The sequence below is a fragment of the Carassius auratus genome, chromosome 10 (assembly GCF_003368295.1).
Source record: "Carassius auratus strain Wakin chromosome 10, ASM336829v1, whole genome shotgun sequence".
Taxonomy (NCBI): Eukaryota; Metazoa; Chordata; class Actinopteri; order Cypriniformes; family Cyprinidae; genus Carassius; species Carassius auratus.
In genome coordinates, this window is record NC_039252.1 from 10,016,322 (window position 1) to 10,037,800 (window position 21,479).

Genomic DNA, 21,479 nt, shown 5'->3' on the forward strand with positions numbered 1-21,479 from the left:
GACACACTTTGCACCATCACTGCTGGAGGCATCTGAGCCAGAATGAGCCAGCTACACCTGCTAGGACTGTCTTGAAAACATACTTGAAGTTAGTCGTCCACGCTCTAAACAGACCGGCATCATGGGGGGATCCCAAAGCAAGACCAACTCCATAAAACAGCAGAGCATTAGCATGTAAGTTTGACTTGCATTGCATATTTTAACTTCATACGATAGATGTCATGCTATTTTGATATTCTGCATGCACTTAACGCCTATGATGTCTATTATTCTGCATAATCATGTGCAGTAAAACTGAGTTAATCTTGTACCTGTTCCTACTAGAGACATGTCAGTGTTATTGTGTCATATGTGTTGTATTTGCTAACACTTCCCGGTGTATGGTGTGACAGCAAAGGTGTGGCCGTCCTGCTGGTGACGTTTCTCATGGAGTCATGTGAAGTTGAAGAACTTAAAGGGTTAAAAAGTGTCTTTTCTATGATGGGGTTGCATGAAACAGCTCCGGGCTTCAATCACAGACTTTTTTCAGACATGTTTAAATGAATCCTCTTTATGTAACACAATGCTTTGCTAAAATCAAACCCCAGTTCTTGTGTAAATAACCCCACGCCTGTTAGGTACACTGACAAGTTTCAGGCCTATTGCAGCACAGCCTTTTATTTAGCGAGGCGTTACTGTAAGTGCAATAATATGGCATGACAAGAGTGTTTTTTTGAAAGTATATTTTTAGTAGTATCATGCTCAGATAATTTGTTTATATCTTAAAGAGCATCCATAAACCTTATGACATCTGTAGTGGGTTGTAAAGGTTACAAATGACACGTCAGCTAGACTTGAGGGTTAGATTAGGTCCTTAAGCCATACTGAACGCCAGTTTCCTTCCTTTGGTAAACTCGATTTGACATGTGGCATCATTTGTGTAGGTTATTTTCATATTCAAATGTACTGATGATTCATAACCTCTTCGTGTTGAAGTTGCACAATGTGTAGCATCGGTGGGAAATTCTACTTGGTTCATTGAGTCTGTGTTTAATCAATTGCATTTGAATCAGAAAATCTGATGCATGACCAATTTGTGGGAAATATTATGATAGGTCATGACTGAAGGTTTTTATTCTGAGCAGTGCTTGTTGTTTAAAAACTAAAAATAGCTCTTCCATGCTGGTAGCACTTGTTAGAAGGACACTTTAATCAATGTTTCTATTTTCCCAGAGCGCAGGTCAAAAATGGCATTTTGAAGCTCAAGTTTTTTCCTCCTGTGTTCTGGCAAACATTCCTTTCTATTTCTATGTATTCCTAATAAGGAGGTCGTCTGATGAATGTTTGTTTCTGTTTTGAGAGGGTCGGGGGGTTTTGGGTCAGAGGGTCAGCGCTGAAATGATATTCTGCATTCATGCATGTGATTAAGGCTGTTCATATGGACAATCGCATACTTGTGCCGGGTTTCTCTGTTGTGATGTATTACGTCAAGTGTGCTAGAGTGTGATGACACACACAGTGGGAGTAATAGTGACATGCTTTAGAAAACATTTATGGAATAAAAAAGTACAAAATAAAGATGATTATGAAAGCATGGAGTTCATGTATTAAAGACTACCAATATATACACTAGTTTTTTTTCTTATGCTCACCAAATCTCAATTTATTTGTTTAAAAATACAGGTAAGACATTGAAATGTAAAATAACAGTTTTCTGTATGAATATATTTTAAGTTGTAATTTATTCCTGTGATCATTACTTCAGTCTTCAGTGTCACATGATCCTTCAAAAATCTTTCAGATGTACAGATTTGCTGCTCAAGAGAAAACTTTTGAACTCATTTTTCATTTTGAACTTTAGAAACATGCTATGATTTTAAAATATAGTGAAGCATGACCCTTTAGTAAAAATCTGTTTGCATTCCTCAATTTGACCAGCAGATGTGGCCAATGTGCTGTCTTTTCAGCAGCTCAAAATATTTTCCGAAATTATTGGTTCAAAAACTTTTGGTCAGATACTTAAACTTTTTTAAAAAAGCCAAAATTACCCCAATTTTTTTATTTTTTTTATTTCTATCCTCCTAGCTATAGTTGGAACCGATAATACTATGGAACTTCATTAAAATACTATGGATCTACATTTAAAACCTTTTTTTTTTTTTTTTTTTTTACAATTTCTGTGATGGTGTTGGCATATCATTAGTGTAACAGAAAATGTAAGAACAGTTATTTATGGCATTATTTTAAAATACACAAACGATTCCCTAAACAAAAGCTGCTTTTCCACTGTTGGGCAGGGGTGTATTCCAGAAAGCAGGGTTAACTTACCGTGAACTAAACCCATAGACTCTCGGTTGATTAACCCCAAACCTTGCTTACTCGAGGTATGTGGTTCCAAAAACGCTACCGGGAGTAAGTTCATTCAACTCAGAGTATGTTCCTGGTTAAGACTCAAGACATTCTCAACAGAGTGACGAATCGACGAGTCACTATAGAAACGGACGCAAAGAAAAAGCGCGCCAAGCTGTTTCTTTCTTCTTCTTTTTTTCATTAGTTGTTTACATTCTTAGTGCATATCGCCAACTAATTGATGGATGTGCAATCATTTTTATTTTTATTTCCATTTAATCTGTAATCCTTGAGAATGTAAATTATATTGTTTGTTTTATACTAATTATACATTAAGTCATATCAGATATGTATTTTGATTTAGAATTTAGACATTATAGAAAATACCACTCCATGTGTGAGATATTACAATAAATAAAATATATAAATATAGCCTATATGAGTTAAACATGACCTTGTCATTGTGTTTTATAATTTATGCATACGTCTTAATACATAATTTGACTTGACCTAATTTATGGTTATTTTTTTTTAATTGAAGTGATTGAAAACCAATATCTGGTAATGTTAAGGAATATTTTGTTATTTTGTTGATTTGTAATCGCACTCATAGTAGTTTTAGAAGTGGTTCAGTTTTTCTCCACAAGGTGGCTCTGTGACTTTAGACTCATGAGGGAAGAGATGGTTTTAACTGCTATACAGTGCTTTTTATTATCGTTTCATCTAGAAAACTCACTCTAAAATTATATATAGAATATTTAAGTGTATTAAAATTTCATAATTTTGTCATATTTTTGAACTTTGCATCTTCTTTAATTATTAACACAACAGTGTGGCTAAATAATTTCAGTCATTCAAATTGTAAAAAAAATTAAAAATATGCTAATGTTTGTCGTATGCTCATTTACATCGTAGTATACTGATAATGTTTGATCGCAATCTAACCAAAATCTCACATTATTCTCCTGTATAAACCAGGAATAAACAGTGAGCTGTGTTTCTGGCCTGGTGCTGAGATACACCCTTACTCTGAAGGGAGTGGTTTTTCTCATGCGAGTTGTTTTTGGACAGCTGTTCTCCCCGTCTTGTGACTCCAGTAAAAATAACAGTGATTATTGTTCGACTACAAATAGACTGGGTCTCTATATGTCTTTATATATAGATTAAGTAACATAAAGCCTATCAGTACTGGAGAGGTGACTTTTTATTGCCCATCATGTTCCAGTCTTTTCTGGAAATGTGAAGTATTTATTTAGCTGATTGTGCTATTTTTGGCTCCCATTTGTACACGATGGAGTGCAGCCATGTGAAGATGTGTTTTTCTTGAGGCATGAGCTCCGTTCTGACACAAATGACCATAATACTACCATTTGTCACATCAGTAAAGGTTTGTTATGTAAGATGGCTCTGCTCCCTTTATTCATGTGCCTTTGCTTCAGTCTAGTTCTGGCTGCCTGTTATCACATCTCTCTTTTACAGACCTAATAATTCCTTCAAGGCTAAATACATAGGCGGGAATTGTTTCTTGAAGGCATTCTTACATATATGATCCTATGAAACATAGACTATTTCAAATGCAGCAGTTGAATATTTTTGTGATGATTTAAAAAATGTAGTAAGAGTATAAGTCTCCCTAGTAGCAGATGTCATCATTCATACTCAACCAAGATTGGATGCTGAGAGCTTATGAGATATCGTGCTGAACCTGGCACTGAACACAGGAATATGATGCTCTGAAGGTTGTTGGAGAGTGTCATTATGATGTGTTAAGCTGGTCTGACATCACAAGTTCATAGGTCGTGACAGCTGTGTCTGGGAAAAAATAGCAAGTGTTGATTGGTCAAATTCCCCTTAAAGTTCTTGCAGTAATCAGCCTTTTTTGGGTCGCTTCTGATTTCCGTATCAAAGGTAGATCAACAAAGCAACACTTAACCAAAAAAAACTAGATTCCTAAGATTTGGAATCTTAGCTCAGTTCCTTTCAAGATTTCAAACCAGTACATTTGGGTTTGGTGGAAGTGGCTTTCAAAGAGCTGAGCTTCTCTTGACAAGCAAATGTAAAACACACTATACCTTCATTCTGTAAATTAAGTGCTGAGTGCCGCACAGGTTACACCCAGATCTCAGAACAAACTGATTGAAATTCTTCAAATTTTTAATCTCTCTCCTTTGTGACAAACAGGGGATTTTGCTCTTTCTTTAAGTCCCAATCGTGGTGGTTCAGTTGCAAGCTGTTGGGTGGATCTAAACACAGAGCTTCAACGGCTTCAATCTGTTCAATTCTCTAAATGTGAAATCTGTAATTAGAAGCACAGATGCACCCTCCCCTTAAACCAAGATTATCTGTGAAACCATAATATTTAGGGCTGTTTGGGTTGCTCAGCGTCTTGTAACGGGAAATGTCCTGAGACGTGTGCCCTGTCATTGTTTTGGGAAAAGAGCAATGTTTCTTTCTGAGAAGCACTCTTTTCAGTGGCGTGTTATGTCTTTTATGTTGCGTTTTCTTTTATTCAGGCCTCTATTGTGTCTCCTGCCAAGTTTTCCACGTGTGTTTGAAATGTGAGACCTCCTCGTGCAGTCCTCTTCAACTTGCATAACGGAATCTTAGCCTCATATCCTGAGCATGTGGAATTAAAACCTCACAAACCGTGAGGTTACGTATATGGGTGGTCTTTTATAAGGAAAAGGAAAAATCTCCACCATTTTGCTTTCATTTAATTTCTTCACCAAAACATCATTCACTTAGTTACATACACATTTAAATAACATGGCTCTAAAAAATCCCAAGCTTTTTAACAATATGTGCTCATTTCACAATTAGCATTAAGAACCAGTTCTCCCAATATCATACAGGCACATTTAACTGTGTCTCATAGAATGAATTCTGCCTGAAATATCTGCAGACCTCTGATGTGGAATGACCCATCTTCTCCATGGAGATCAGTTATATAAGTTACCCTGAGCCTTGAAGGGACATCTGCTTTTCATGGTCTAATAGAGGTTTCATAAAGATTTTAGTTCAGTGTCTTTGCACTCACACCAACATTGTTTAGGACATTTTATCAAAGCTCAAACACTTTATGGCATTGAGAACCTTTGCTCTGGTTGTGTGGGTAGACTTTGTGATGGCAACGACCAGCAACACGGCCTCACTGGGGTTGTATTTTTAGACTGACAGTGATCAAAGGATGTGGTAGTGGTGCAGCATGGAGATTCTTGGTGCAGTACCCATCAACTAAATCCTTAAGCACTCCATTATCCTGATTAAGATTATGCAGTGTGCACACCGAAAGTACTTAGGTAGTGTTATACGTTTTTTGTTTTTCAAGGCAAGCTCAATACTTAGTTTTTTATAGATACTGCAGAGGTCTTGTGGTCTTTTTCTTGTTGGAAAAGGATGTTGGTATGAGTACAAATTAGTCATGGGAACGCTGACACCCCCAGGCGATCTGCTTAGGCATTTCAAACAGGTAACAATGTGAAAGGACAAGTGAGAGAACAGGTTTTCCTACTTGCGAGCTGGAGCTCAAGGCTAGAGGAGGTTAAAGGAAAAAAGACAGAGGAGGAGCTCAGCCCTGCATTCCACAGTCTCCCTACCGAAACCACGGAGCCCCCCTCTCCCTTCTCTTCAGCCTCTGTTTGTGTTCCCTTTTTCAGCTTTTTAATAGAGAGGCGGTTCTGTTTGGGAAGGAAGCTACCATTCCTACACAACGGGGGATGCCGAATCAGCTGGACCAGAGATACAGGCATGCTCTTTTCTCCTCCCCCATTAGTTTCTTCTCAATAGTCTGATCCCGTAAAGGAGGGGTGGATGGGGAGTTATCTGGCAGCCAGCTGATCTTTGCTGTGGTAGTCTGCGAGGGAAAGAAGGAGACTGCAAACTCTTCGTTACTTAGCTGCACTGAGAAAGAGGAAGCTGTGAGAAAACATCAACAGTCGCGTGAGAGGAAGGAAGCAACTAAGCTTTTGAGACGAAAACATGAAGCTCGACTTCAAGACCACGAGGAGCGTTGCCTACCACTGAGAAAAACATCTGCAAGACAGGAGGAGAGAAAAAGAAGCAAGGGGAGACTGACTCACTTGTTTGGATTTGCCCACAAGGTGTTCCTGTAGACGCTTGGCGTGTCACCAGCAAGAGGTCGAAGATGTCTTGGCTGTCACCAGTGCAGTGGGCCAAATGGACCTGGTCGGCCGTTAGAGGAGGAGGGGAGGAAGAAGGTGAGACTTATTTGGGGATGGACGACGAAGCCCTTTCGGAAGAGGCGCGAGAGGCTATGCCAAGAGATCGAGAGGACGACGAAAGGTCTCATGGCTGCAGGCAAGTTTGGAACCTTGTGCACTCCACAGCGTGAGCACGGAAATGAGGATGTGAAGTCGGGGTTTCAGGTTGCTTTAGAGAAAGGAAGTGTGGGATATCTGTTATTTACGATTCTCTTTAGTTCTTTTCTTAAATCAAGTCCTTACCTTGAAAGATCAAGCAGTAGAGGGCCAACCTTGGAAAAGCTACCTCCAGAGCCACCTGTTTGAGTCAGATGATGGTGTTAACTGTTCTGAATGCTGTGCAGACAGCCATGGCTTAGCAGTCAGCCACATGGATCAAACCAGTCAGAGATCAGAGGCTCAATGTTGATGTCTGTTGGTGCTGTAGTCACGGTTGGGGAAAGTGGCGTGTACACATGTTTGTGCATCTATATGTGTGTTCTTGGTGTGTTTCTGGGTGTTTTCAGCTTCCTTAGGAAGTGTGCATGGCTCAGGGTTTAGCTGTTAATCTAATGTGTCCCTGTGCTCAGATAAAGATCAGAATTCAACCGTCCTCCTCTCCCAACCCCCAATTGTGACAAGGCTAATTTCCTTGCCCATAGATAACACTGTCTTTCTCAACACATTTTATTTTTTATTTTTTTTTGTTAAAAAGAAGACTTTTATTTGTCTATTACTCTGCTTCATTATTAGTCGATGCTATGAATTGCATTAATAGTGCTATTGCTTATAATTAGGGTTGAAGATTTGAAGAAATCCATACCTTTGTGCGACAGACATGCCGTTTTTTGAGGACCTTATTTTTATAGACTTGAATGCTAAAATGTCGTTTATCTCTGTTTTTGTTTATGTAACAATAATTCATATGTGTCATCTAGGCAAAACGTTTTTGCTTTGTTTTCCCTAAGCCGTGTTGTTGACATCCTGTCTATGTGCTGTTGTTGAGCTGTCTGCTAACATTCCTTTCCTGGAAGAATCCTTTCTTTCCTAACGCCTCATAGCCTGAGAGACTGCAACAAATTAATCGCTACACAGACCTGAACAATGGCCCAAAAGAGTGGCAGGATCATGAAAGTTGTAAATATACTTAGAAAAACACACAGTTAGCCACCCACACATTCTGTAGAGGGCTGCTTATTTCTGTGGAGCTCCGTGTGAGTCAGTACAAGCAGCGTGAGTTGTGCAGGCAGGGATTTTATGAAAAACACAGTGATTTTAGGGTTTGAGTTGAGTTTGCAAAATTCGTTCTAAACCTATTAAATAACACTTTATAGCTTAAGTTCCTCGTGGTATTGTCTGTTGTGTTTGTTTGCTGGACTAGTAATGATTACTTCCCTAACGGTATTATGGGGCTGCAGGTGGCCTGGTGCAACAAGACCGGGCAGTTCTCCCAGATTGGGGACTGATTTCACACACACACACACACACACACACACACACACACACACACACACACACACACACACACACTCACAATAAATTAACAATTCTTTCCTTTCAGCTCAGGCTCTTGACCATTATGCTCTTTTCTGAGTGTAAAAAGGATAGTTTTCCTAAAAATTTGAATGTTGTTCTACTGTGGCTGTTGTCTTTTTCCATTAAAGGAACACTCGACTTTCTTTGAAAATAGAGTGATTTTCCAACTCCCCTAGATTTAAACAATTAAACAGCTGATATGGCTAGGAACTATACTCTCATTCCGAAATAATAATCAAGGAACTTTGCTGCCGTACCATTGGTGCAGCAGGCACAGTGACATTATGCAGTACCTGAAAATAGTCCCCAGCTTGTCTGTGTAGTTGCAGAGTTGCTGGGGACCATTTTCAGGCGCTGCATAATATCACTGAGAGTATAGTTCTTAATAGTTTGGTCATTTTTTTGTGAGATGCTAACGGTCTAAACAGATTCGATGATCTATGCTAAGCTGAGCTAAAAGTGCTACCGCCAGACCCGGAGATCGGCTGAATGGATTCGAAAACAGTAAAACTCAACTGTTTAACTATAGGGAAGTTGGAAAGTGGAGTTCCCTTTTAAATTACAATGAATGGGGTCCTAAGAAGTTTTAAGAAGTCATATGTTAAAAGCTGAAATTAAAGTCATCATTCCCTTATTTTAAAAAGCACATGGGTCACCTGGTCTGCTTTTGTGACACTTTTATGTCCTTTCTGAAACTGAAGCATGATTTCATAATGCGTCTTTTGTTTTCCATGGAAGAAATAAGGTCATATGGGTTTGGAACATCGTGAGGATGAATAAGTAATTTTCCAGGAGAATCTTTGGGTGAACTATTCCTTTAATCTAGAAAGTTCAGTTCAGTTTCATTTCACCCAAGGCTAAACCTTTAAAGGAAAATGGCACCATTTTTTCACATTCCACTATGTTCCACTATGACCCTCAACCTAGTCGAGTTGATTCATACCCCTCCTGTCTCACTGCCTGTACTCAATCGTACTCAAGCGGCGACACTATGCTAGCGTTTTGCAGCACTTCGACCTCGGTGCAGTAATATCATCGCTCCTGAAAACTCCCCGTCCCCCCTCCATCTAACGTCCGTCAATACAACAAACATGAGGAGTTTTCAGGAGTGATGATATTACTGCGCTGAGGTACATTATAGTTATCATTATTTGTCCACTTAGAAAATCGACACAATTTTATTTTGTGTCACCATACTTACTCATGTAACTACTCATGTAACCGTCTTTAAATAGGGAAAACTTGGAAGGGTTTGGTTGTTTTTAAATTCATCCATGTTTGTATCCTAAGGAATGAATGGTGCTAAGCTAAATGCTAGCAAAGTAGCACCACGTGCTACAGCGTTTGAGTGCGCGCACTGAGATGGGATAGGTACATATCAGCTCGTCTAAGTTGAGGGAAGAAAATAGTGGAATATGGAAAAACGGTGGCGTTTTTCCTTTAAGCCACATGAGCAAAATGTTTTATTAAATATTGATGTCATTTGATGATCTGATGAGTTTGTATGTTTATAATGATCACTCCTGTTCAAAGATCTGCATAATTCATTCTGATTTAAATTAAGCTGTGTCAAATAACCATGGCAGTGTCCCTTAGGCGAAGTACTAACCATAAAGTTCTCTTAATTTTCCAGCAGTTCGGACTCAGAGGGCCAATTTGAGACACCTGAAGCTGAGACGCCTGTCCATCAGCCATATAAAGAACCACCAGCACTGGATCAACCAATCACAGAGAGCACAGGTAAAAGAAGACCTCGAGAAAAGAGAGCTATAGATACAGACGGTAGATGCCACAGAGCACCTGTCGCTGCATGTGCTTCTATTCCACTCATGCAATGGGATGTTGCCATGGCAACAAAAGGAAAGTATGTCAGTATGCGGTTATACGTGGTCTTTTAGTGTCACTTGAAAGCAATATATCGTTGGTAGCATTTCTTGTCATTCCTAAGTATTATTGCGAACATAGACATAGTGGAGCAGGCACATTATAAGTTATACTTTATCTAATAAATCAGTTTGGGTCATGAATATTAAATTAGATAGCAATGTAAGTGCACCTGATTTGCTGGAAGGCGGGTAAATGAGCAAGGATTTATTTTGTCTGATTTATCATTTCATTTAAACCATCCATCAAAACAAAGAAAGTTCTCCCTTATGATCGAGTGCAAACATTACAAACATTTTTAGCATAGGTTTGACTGAATTAAATTAAAATGTATCTTTAAGAACAATTGCAAATGCAAATTGAGTACCATTCGTATAAGGCCTTACTGTCTTCTACAATAAATTTGATGATTTTGACAAGCACATCGATTCATATTCCTGTTCCTTATCCAAAATAGTTTATTTTACTTAAAAGCTTGCATTGTTTCCTCTTCTGCCATCAGACATGTGTCCAAATTCAAGGGAGTGTACCGTATCACTAACTCAAAACAGCTGCACTTCCCCAGACATTTTTGAGGAATTTATCTGCCCATTAAAATCTCATAAACGCTCTAAGATTTGACTTGTCATTACAGTTAAGTGAATGCATGAGAAAACATGCATCTTACTATTGTTTTTCATCTGAAATCGTATTTTAGTCTTTGGGAGAAGCTCTGTTGAAGTCTTCCAGTGGTTTCATAGGTGAGGAGGAAAACGTTTGTGTGTTTGCACTGCAAAGAGTCAAAGGCATCCATGCATCTTAACCTCTGCCTGATTTTAACAGTGCAGACAGTATTAGTTACATTTTTTTAACTGAGAGGAGGAGGTTTTGAGGTTGGAAAATAGAGGTTTGGGTAAAGAGAGGCCCCTGACCCAGTGTGGGAAAAGTGCACAGCTTGGAATTCAGGAGATTGGAATTGAACAAAAGCGCCTGCTCCTCTCAGAGCACATTTATCAATGGACAAGATCAAAGGCTCACAGCATGTGATTTAGTTCTTTGCTCTAAATGCCACACACAGACACTCTACAACACACATTTGCACTCACTGAAACTGAGCTAGGATTGCTAGCTAGTTTATTTACAATTAACATTTTCTCTCTGGTTCCTTTCCTAACCCTAATTTCTGGAAGCTTGATTGTTATACTTCTCAGGAATAATTTTAAAAATTTTAACTTTTCAGGAATTTTTGGACATTTTCCTCAGTATGCTCTAGGCTAATAGACACAGCTTTTCCAAGTCTACGTGTCGTGGTTCGGATTACTTGAGCAGACAGACAGTAAAAGTCTGGCTCCTGCAACGCACAATCCAGTTTCCACCACCACATCCTCATCCTCACAGCTGTACAGATATACACCAGCATCTGGAACACACATTTTCATGGCTAGCAGTGCTTTAGCCACAATTTGTGGTTATGTAAACACAAGCCTTATTGTGTTGTCTCCACCCCAAACACTAAATCCTGCTGCGCCTTCAGTGTAAAGTCAGATAAACATTTGTTGACATCCATTGCTTTTGGACGTCAGAGTATATTACTGAAGCATGAAGCATTTGTGATTTGATTATTAGCTCATGCTGTCCATAGCATAGCAAGGCTTTTCTGTTTCGATGATATAAACATTTTCGAGGCAGCACACTCCCAACACAAAGAGAAAGCTGAAGTCACAGCCACTAGAGCTGGTTGCATAACCAATCGCAGTGTGTCTGATGATTCTCCTTCACTTCGAGTCATGTGTTCAAAATGGCCTCCTTGAGTACAATCTTCCAACATTTTGGTTACCTATCCAATATGAATGAATCACAAGGCCCTAACTTGAGAGAGAGTAAATAAAACCTGTAGAGCTTTCTAAAAAAGGACATCAAATTTATAGGGACATGGCCTTTATCTGTCAAAAGGTTTATTCATTGCAGAAATGAGCTTGCAGTATGAATTTTAAGGAGGAGCCTTGACCTCTGGAAGTGATGTCAAGAGTAGTCAGACTTCAAAAGTGCTGATCAGAGTGTTTCTGTGTCCTTGATGACAAGGGCTGTCTGCCATCTCATTTAACACTGAGGGACAGTGTATTACCAGATGTGTACAAAAGACACAGAGAGGAAGAGATAGCTAGACCTTCAGGAGAAAGACTAGGCATGGGCATTGGAGAGGACTTATGGAAGGTCTGTGAGTGAAATATTATCATTTCAATGCTGATGTTGTTCTAATTTCATACACGTAAAGCTAGTTCCTTAAAATGATAGTTGGTAAAACTCAAGTTCCTCTTTTTGGATGTCCAGTGGAAACCACTGTGTTACAGTTAAAACGTTATGCTAACTAATAGCCTAAAAGTTATAATTGTTTATGTGATTTTCACGTTATGTTACTTTAGAACAGTGCTAAGAACTTTTTACAGGTCAATCCCCAGGAGAAATCTTTGGTTAAGTGCCTTACTTAAGAGTACAATAGTTAGGAATCATGTCTTAGTCTTTGTGGGGATCAAACCTGCAACCGTTCGGTTACCACACCTGAGTCTTAACCGCTACAGAATATCCCTCAAACAAACTCAAACGCATGTCGTGTTGGAGCACTTACTGAATTCACAAATTCAACTGTGAGAAACGGTCTTCTCGTCACTGGACATGTTCTTTCTTGCATATAAATATTTTGAACAGATAACCGCTAGTATTTCTTAAAGCTGTCTCAGTCGGAGGTCAGAGTGAAGTCCTACATCTCATTTATAAATAGACTGTCTCTTCTTGTCTCTTAGCAACAGGCTATTGCATCAAAATCTGCCAGCAGGACTGTTTGTCAACGGAGAGTGTTTTCAAAGTGGCAAAATCATAATTCCACATATTTTGTGTTGCATCTAGAATTGCTACAGTTGTTGAGGCAGTTTTTCTTCGTATCATGGCAGACTTTAATTCTTCAATCCAGTACATCCAAAATGGGCTAGCCCACATTTATATTTGATTGTTGCTTGAAGTTCTGCTGTTGAGTTTTTAATGGCTGTTGGAGACAGGGAGGAGATGACTATTGTTCAGCTCTTAGCATCCTGAGCGAAGCATTTCCTGCCTTTTCTGTCGTAAGGAAGTCTGTTCTTCAAATGTCCTCCATAGGTTGAACAATAAAGCATACTGTATGTGCTCTAAGAACATATGGAAGGGAAAGTAAAAACACCCTGAAATAACAAGAAAAGTGGTATAAGATGGTGGTATTTGAATATTCTGTAACATACTATTGCATGCATTTCAAAAGGATAATTCTATAAATGTTGTAGACCATAGACAAATAATTCCCTTTTCTACTCTTGACAGGTTTCCCAGAAGTAAATCATTTGACCTCCATCACAACTAAAACCCAGAACCTGACCCTGGACGAGAGCTTTCCTGAGGATGCACCTGCCTCGGAGGTGCAGCAGAGCAGTGTGGACCCAACCCCAGCTCTGAACCTCAGGAACCAGCCTTCCTCTGCTGACATGGATGTGGAACAACCCGGTCCTGCTGAAGCAGGAACAACAGATGACACCAACACCTGCAATGGTCACATTGAAGAGCCATCCTCCAAACCACAGACCAAGTCCCTCAAGACTAGACCTCCTTCCCTTAAGGTAAAGGCCCCTCTGAATGGTGTAGACCCTAATGAAGTGGATGACGATCCTCCGATACTTCCAAAGGGGAGCTACAGCTTTGACCCTAATCAGTCTGATGATGCCATAAATCCGTTCGCTACCGGAGGGTCCAAGTCGCAGAACTCTCCGCCTGCCAATGCCAGTATTCCTAAATCAGACGTGACAGATGAAATGCCTGCTCAGCCAGTAATGCTGGAGTTTGGACTTGATGATGCTGAAGCAAAGAGACCTCCACCCAAGAGGTCTGGAAAGAAAACAAGCAGCAAGCTGACTACTCCAAAAAAACAAAGACCAAAAGCTGCAGAAACAGCAGCTCCACCACCGCAGACATCATCAGAACAAGACCAACCACCATCTGAGGACACTGATGATATCCCTATTCCTAAAAAATCCTACAACTTTGACCCAAGCCAGTGGGACGATCCCAACTTTAATCCTTTTGGTGGGAACAGTAAACTTAGTAACTTGCCAACACTTCCTGAAGGATCATATAAGTTTGACCCTGATAACTTCGACGACTCTATTGATCCTTTTAAGCCATCAAAGACCTTAGGTGGAAGTGACACGATTAAACCAACTCCTGAGGAGCTCACAGACAAACACAAACCAGAGGGATCTGTGGAGCAGCGGAAAAAATCAGGACAGTCTCCGAAGAAAAACAAAGACAGGATCATCACGTGAGTGGCATATAATGCTAGACAGGGAGATAAAACGATGTTTTGTGTTGCATCTGTATATAGATGTTGTGCATAAAATGAGCAAAAAGAAGCGATTTTTCACCTACTGAACATCATCAGGCACACCTTTTCAGTTTTTTTACTGTTGGTATGGTACACTTTCTTTTCAACATCTCAGTTGTTGTCCAGTCATACATCGTTCATGTGGCACAATCGTTTTTCATACGTAGTTTACGTTCGTAAAGTTTACGGTAGTCTTGTTTACACTTTCCCAGTGTATACAACTCCCACTTTCCACTAAACTATGGCATCCCCTCTACAAACTAACTCCTATGTGTTTGTGAAAGTCACGAAGCTTAAAATCACTCCTACATGTTTTCTTCATGCTTCAATCTTGCCCTCTAATGTCTTACGGCACGTCCCCTCCCCTCTCCACATCCCCTCCCCTCTGTGTGTTGCTTCCTCCCTCCCCTGTCCCTTCCTCTCTCATACTGTCCTCAGGACCACTGAGCAAGTGCGGTTTCTCTGTTTTCTATTGTAAGTATCCTCTCCTGCCCTCCTTTCCTGTACTTTCGTTGATCTATTCTGTCCCGTTGCATGTCATGGGCTCTATTGAAGGCTGAACTGCCCTCTGGCTCCAAATCATGTACAGAATCAGTCCTCTAAACTAGGGCAGAAGTTATTTATTTCATTGTATTCTAACTGTCTGGCAGACAGAATTGATTTACTCCATGGGCATTTTGTAGCGATTTTCACATCTGACTCTCTCGTGGTGGCCAATATGTAGATGGTCACTTTACTAAACACTGTTGTAAAGTACAAATCAGTCTTAGGATTTTAAATATGTATTTTCAGGTTTATTATTATTATTATTATTTTAGAATTGAATGACTATAATTGCTCTTTCTGAGTGGTTAACCAGTGAGTTTTTCAAAAGATGCCAAAGGTAATGCCGCATAGCTTATATAGCTTACATAGAAAATAATGCAATTGAAATGTTTTGAGGCTAATACCACAGTGGTCTTGTATTGGACACCTGCTGGCGTGGATGCAGCATCTCGTGAAAAGCTAGTTTTTGGCCGATGCCATTGCATTATCATTTATAACTACCATATTTGCAGTCATATTTATCACCCATTATTTATTTATATTGCAAACTAAAAAAAAACAATTATGTTGATAAATAATAGGTTTATCGAAATCTGTATTTAGTATTATTTTTGTTAAAAGTTGTTTCATTGTGTCTTGCATGTTCTGATTCTGTCAATATTCTTTCCTCCAGGAACTCATGTAAAGTAAAGAAGTATGAGAATCAGTCCTTAGTCCTGGATGTCTGCAATCAGGTATCAATTCAATACTGTCCAACAAATTGCAAATTGTATGCATCTTGTTCTGTGTGGGCATGTATTTGCATATCTGTGTGTGTGTTGGTGGGTATGTAGATGACTGTGAAAGCATAACATAAGTATATATTATAAACAAAGCCTCTAGATTTGCTGTATTGTCTTGGACTTTGTGATCACGGCAGTGACTTTTAGCAAACATCCTGTTCCTTGTTCTTTCACTCATGACAGTTTTTTTTTTAGACTGTTCAAATATTTGGCTTGTTCACAGCTGAACTGCAGTGCTATTTTGTATGCAGAAAAAAAATCTGTTTACCATCCGTGCAAAATCTGTGAAGTCAGCCTATAAACATTATAAATCAGGTCTATAAAATTATTATCATTTACAGGAGAAAGACGAGCAGGAAGATCCAGCATCTACACTGCCCCACCGCGTTCATCACGCCACAGATGAGGAGAAGCTAGCCTCCACTGTCATGGGCCAGAAGGACGGGCCGGAGGAGTTTTCAGACTGCACCGAAACAACCACCTCTACCAAGACTGCAGACGGTGAGCGCTTGTTACTTCTCAGTCTGCTCTATTGTAGCAGTGTTTGTTGTCAGATAATAAATCAATAATCTTTAGAGACTGGATCAGTATGTCACTAATGAGGTTTAACAAGCACTGCTCTGTCAGATCGGACAGTTTGGGGGCATTGTTCAGACTCTTATGAATGGGAAACAGACTTGTTCTGCTTGCTTCTCTCTCTCCTTCAGGACAAAAAAAGAACAGCTTGTTCGCATATTCATTTGCCCAGCAAACAAAACCAGTCGCAGACAGTCCTGTTATTCCCATTCAGTATTAAATAGGAGCTTTTGAGCTACCAGAGAGCAATTAGGTTAGGCAAGATTGTGTTAGTTAATGAAGTGGATGAGCAGTTAATATAGCAGTGTAATGGATGTTGAAAAGTAAATGGTTCTGTGTAAAGGGACCTTGTGTAAAGACCATGTGAAATCAAAAACCATTCTAAAAAATAAAATAAAAATCATGTTTGTTGTCATAGTCTTTTATGAAAATGTAAATATATCAGCTTCACAAAATAGTCCTTTTTAATTTTGCTGCTGAAGTCCTGTTTAAGCATGACTAAACGAGCAGCTAATATTAACCAATAAGATCATAGCATAGCCTTCACATGATCCAATCAAATCACAGTGGATACAATGAAGTCCCGCCCTCCATAGGATGCAGCTGAATATTGTTTTAACTAGAAATAATTGACATTACAAACGATAAATTCGTTGCGAATGCCGTTAAGGGCTTGTCTGTAGATAATACCTGCATGAGGACTTTAAATACCTGGATAAAGTCTTCTTATCTTAGCGCGTTTGATCCAATAACTGTATAAAAACAGGTTTGATCTGACTGGTCTTTTACTAGGGCCTGTGCTGCCCTCTATTGGCTACTTCATGAATTATTTTTTTATTATCTTATTTTTTAAGCCATAGAGAAACTATCAGTAATAAACGGTTTAAATACTTTATTATACCGATTCGTCATTTTAGAAATCTGTATCCACTTGCAAACTAAAAACAACAGAACTATTTATAAAATCACAGGAAATGGTGCAAACCAGTAATAATTAGCTTTTCTTTTCAATCAGATCTGCCAGTGGGCATAACAGACCAGTTTGATGATGAAAAGGACCTTTCCTCTCCTGTAAGTACGGATTTGTTCATGTCTATTAGATACGATATCCAAGCCATTCCTGCAAATATGACTACCTTCGACACATGAATTCCTATCAGAGGTGCCATTTATCTGCCCGACAGGGATTCATAATTATAAACCCATTAAGAGGATTATGATGTCCACAGACCTTAATCTGCCCAAGGTCGAGCTAATAACTGGCTCAGAGGAAAGAGTGCAGTCATTGTTTCATCTTATTGAAACATTTTGGTGTTATGTATGTTACCATATATTAAAGTAATTCAAAATGAAATAGATGCTAAAGCTTCCCTCTGACTGTGTTTATTCTTCAGAGTGAGAGTTTGTGTAAGACTCTGAGCTCTTCAGACAGTGAGACCATAGTGAAGACGAGTCCAGGGCTGGATTCAATTCCTCTCAGTGAGATAGATAAAGCAGCGGTGCTCACGCTGATCAGAGAAGAGGTAACACCAACATCTGCCCTGTGTCTACACTGTTTTAAATATGCAGTCTCGTTGCAATGTACAGTACATGTTAAATTATGTTTTTGTACCTGTAGATAATTGCCAAAGAGATCGAAGCCAATGAGTGGAAGAGGAAATATGAAGAGAGTAGACTGGAAGTTACTGAAATGAGGTACATCCTAATCTAGAACCCTTCCCAGAATGCACCGGGGATGGTTTTATGCTCAAGTTTAATGCCCGCACAGTACAGTCCCAACAATAAACATCCTAACATTATTTACTGCTTTTTCAATAGGAAAATAGTGGATGAATATGAGAAGACGGTAGCTCAAATGATAGGTGAGTCAGAGCCGTTTTAATACAATTCTGAATATAAAATGTAAATGTTAAATGTTTTATGTCTGGCTTTTATCCCAATACAGAAGATGAGCAGCGAAAAAACATCGGATCCCAGAAAAGCGTCCAACAGATAACCCTGGAGAGAGATCAGGCCCTCTCCGACCTCAACTCAGTGGAGCGCTCGCTCTCCGACCTGTTCAGACGCTACGAAAACATGAAAACCGTTCTCGAGGGCTTTAAGAAGGTAAGGTATCTTCTGAAACGCTGACTTTATAAATGATTCCTCTGGGCATGCACTGATGTTTGTGCTGGTCTCTTGTCAGAATGAGGAAGTGCTAAAGAAGTGCGCTCAGGAATACCTCACACGCGTGAGGCAGGAGGAACAACGTTATCAGACCCTCAAAATCCACGCAGAGGAGAAACTTGACAAGTAAGAGCGATATACAACAGTTCTAATGCAACCTAATGGAATAATCGAATGTTTTTTACTCTTATGGATTGATCTCTGACCTGCGTATGTTTTTCCAGAGCAAATGAGGAAATAGCTCAAGTGCGATCAAAGGCCAACGCAGAGAGCGTGGCACTGAACGCCAGCCTGAGAAAAGAGCAGATGAAGGCAGAGTCCCTGGAGCGGGCGCTCGAACAGAAGGTGAACGCTCACACACTCACATGCAATTTAACACATGCTGCAACATCAAAGCGAGATTCTTCCCAAGAAAACCTTATTTAAAATTCACATTATTGTTTCCAGAATCAAGAGATTGAAGAGCTTTCTAAGATTTGTGACGAGCTCATTGCAAAATTGGGCACCACGGACTAAGAGGAAGGAGAATCTGCTTATATTGCCCTCTCTGACCCAAACCCACCCTGACCAAGAATGCCACTGGATCTCCCAATGGTTTTTTTGTTAGTTTTTTTTGGAAAGGAGTCACTTTTCCATGGGTCTGGTTCAGGCACTGGGAGAAACAAGATATGAGCTGAAGAATCAAATAAAAGAGTCCCAAATGTTTTTACAGATTCATGAAATGCTGATGTTGGACTTGCACCTATATTTGGTGGTGTAATGTCATTGAAGACGGTGGGACACACCACCCACATATCTGATTCTGATCTCATCTCTGCTGGCTGTTCTGAGCGTTTGGGAGAGTTCAGGTGGAAAGAAACAGACATGGGATGAGGGTCACTGGACTTGTTCTTAGTTTACACGATCGCACTGCTGCTATTTGTAACGGAGGGAGCAAATCATATTATTTACAACTTTGTAGTTGCATTACTTGCTTTGGAAAGTAAACCTTTGTAATTGTTTGTTTATATATTAGAGGTTCTGATATACATTTAAGAACTGTTCTGGGTTCAGTACAAGTTGAATGCATTGGTGGTATAATGTTGGTTACCATCAAAATGTGTCTGTAAAAAAAGAAAAAAATCACACAATTCTGGGTTACAGAACTCCTAGCAGAGGTGCCATTTACACAATGGAAGTAAATGTAAATATAAACATCAAAATATTCAATATGTCAATAGTATGGGCACTAGAAGTACACAATATGCATGTTAACATGATTTTAGTGTGAAGAATTGCTTGCCTAACCTTTTTTTGTATAATGTTAACAGACAATACTACGTCATTACCATTAAAACATAAAGCCTTAAACACTAAAAAACCCTAAAATTATGATTTCATTATATTTAGAGCTCAAATAATATGCACGTTTCAGGAAACAAATTAATGAAAGTGCTTTTACGAAATTAGAAGCTGCATATTTCCTTAAATCCCATTCACTTTAATTGTAAGAACCTCACCATTGCCTCATTTATTTATTTATTTTTTAAAGAAAAGAAGGGATGAGTCAAAATGACATTTAATGCTAGTCAACATTCTGCCACAAATGCTGTCGAGTTGAACTCGTACTGAACCTGGAATATTATTTCACCGAGTAGCTTTCAGGATATTCAAAGCTGTTGTTGAAGAGAGTTCGTAGAAGTAGACGGTTGTAGTTCCATCCATTGTTTTCTTACTCTCTGTGTGTTTAGGTGCCAAATGATCATAATTTATCATATTAGGTGAGCCCTGGTTTTAATAGATGTTCTGACTTATTTCTAGCCATGAGGTCATAATCATCCGATCAAATGCTTGCTTGCAAAATTTAACAGCACAATCACAAATCTAACTGAAAGCACTTAAACTTTCTTTGATTAAAGAATTACTTTGGTTTCGAAGTCTGCATGAAGTTTACACTCCGTTTAACTGAGCTGTGTCAAATGGACCGAATCATTTTCAAAACATTTAATGAAGTCATTTCAAGAATTGACAATCTTTTGCCAGACTTGCTAAAGTATGTGCCCTTGGGCTGAAGTGATGCTTTCTACTGGCTGTTGCTTCTTTCTTTCTTTTTTACCCACAATTCCTTTGTGCTATCTTATGCAATATTTTTCAGCTCGGAATGACCAACTGCCAAATGAAACCGCTGTCCATGTGCCAAACATTACCGGGTCGTGTGGAGAAGTCGAGCCTATAAATTGTCATGTTGATGTTTGAAGAGCGTGTTGGTGTTTTTTACAGTACTCACTGACCTGTGTATATTTTTATGAGAACATGATCTTTTATTGTGTTATTAATGTTTGTAAAGTGGACGAGAAAGAGACGGTTGCACAGAAACCCTGTTGACTAATATATATTTTGTGCATAAATGCATTCCCTGAATAAAATTTAAAAAAATCGCTTGACACTGGTTTTGAGTTTCATATAAATATTGGTTAACATCACCTTACAATAAGATTTCATTTGTTAAGATCCGTTTACTACACGAACTGACAATTCAAATATTTCTTAAGCCTTTATTAATTTTAATATTTTCAATATATCAACATTAAAAGTGGTTTCTCTTATTATTATTTAATGGACCTGGGATGAACATGAACTAACCATTAAAAGTTATTTTTAGTGAAAAGTTATTTCAAAGATGCATGTGGCAGTAATAGTCGCAGTATACAGAAATGATTGTCATGTTGTTAGAGTGTTGCATACAGCAGCTAAGCTCTTCTTAAGAGGGATATCTGGTGACAGGGTAGACTGGATATTAATATGTGCACTCAGAGAGACTGTCCTTATGTTGTTATAGCAGTCAATCAAAACATTGTTGGGCTGCAAATACATATATACTGTACAATACATTTATACTGTACACAGATAAAAATGATTGGTCAAATTAGCATTCTGTGGCCTTCTGGTAAGTAATTGATTGCAAAAGTCTTACACAAAATTTTGTATAAAATCTGCATTAAAACTATATTGAAATATCCAGATCATATATAATTTCCCCTTTTTCCTGGTGCAACCCCCTTCGTCCTCCATCTCCCCAGTTTGCTGTTGCTTGCGCAGAAG

The 21,479-nt window shown here is 39.0% G+C and overlaps 1 protein-coding gene across 3 annotated transcripts; it reads left to right on the forward strand.

The window, feature by feature from the left end:
• The first annotated feature begins 7 nt into the window (after nucleotides 1-7).
• On the forward strand, nucleotides 8-20,821 carry LOC113109776 (transforming acidic coiled-coil-containing protein 1-like). 3 transcript variants are annotated; one of them, XM_026273536.1, is made up of 13 exons: nucleotides 8-174; nucleotides 9,697-9,803; nucleotides 13,275-14,265; nucleotides 15,548-15,608; nucleotides 15,998-16,157; nucleotides 17,248-17,303; nucleotides 17,627-17,755; nucleotides 17,851-17,927; nucleotides 18,051-18,094; nucleotides 18,178-18,338; nucleotides 18,418-18,524; nucleotides 18,623-18,743; nucleotides 18,846-20,821. In XM_026273536.1, exons 1-13 carry the CDS (start codon nucleotides 122-124, stop codon nucleotides 18,912-18,914), a joined length of 2,136 nt encoding a protein of 711 aa, XP_026129321.1. In that variant the 5' UTR covers nucleotides 8-121; the 3' UTR covers nucleotides 18,915-20,821. The 3 variants fall into 3 exon arrangements, with proteins under 3 accessions (XP_026129321.1, XP_026129320.1, XP_026129319.1); XM_026273535.1 differs by lacking the exon at nucleotides 8-174 and adding an exon at nucleotides 5,940-6,645 and having other exon boundaries at nucleotides 9,700-9,803; XM_026273534.1 differs by lacking the exon at nucleotides 8-174 and adding an exon at nucleotides 5,942-6,645.
• The last annotated feature ends 658 nt before the right edge of the window (nucleotides 20,822-21,479 follow it).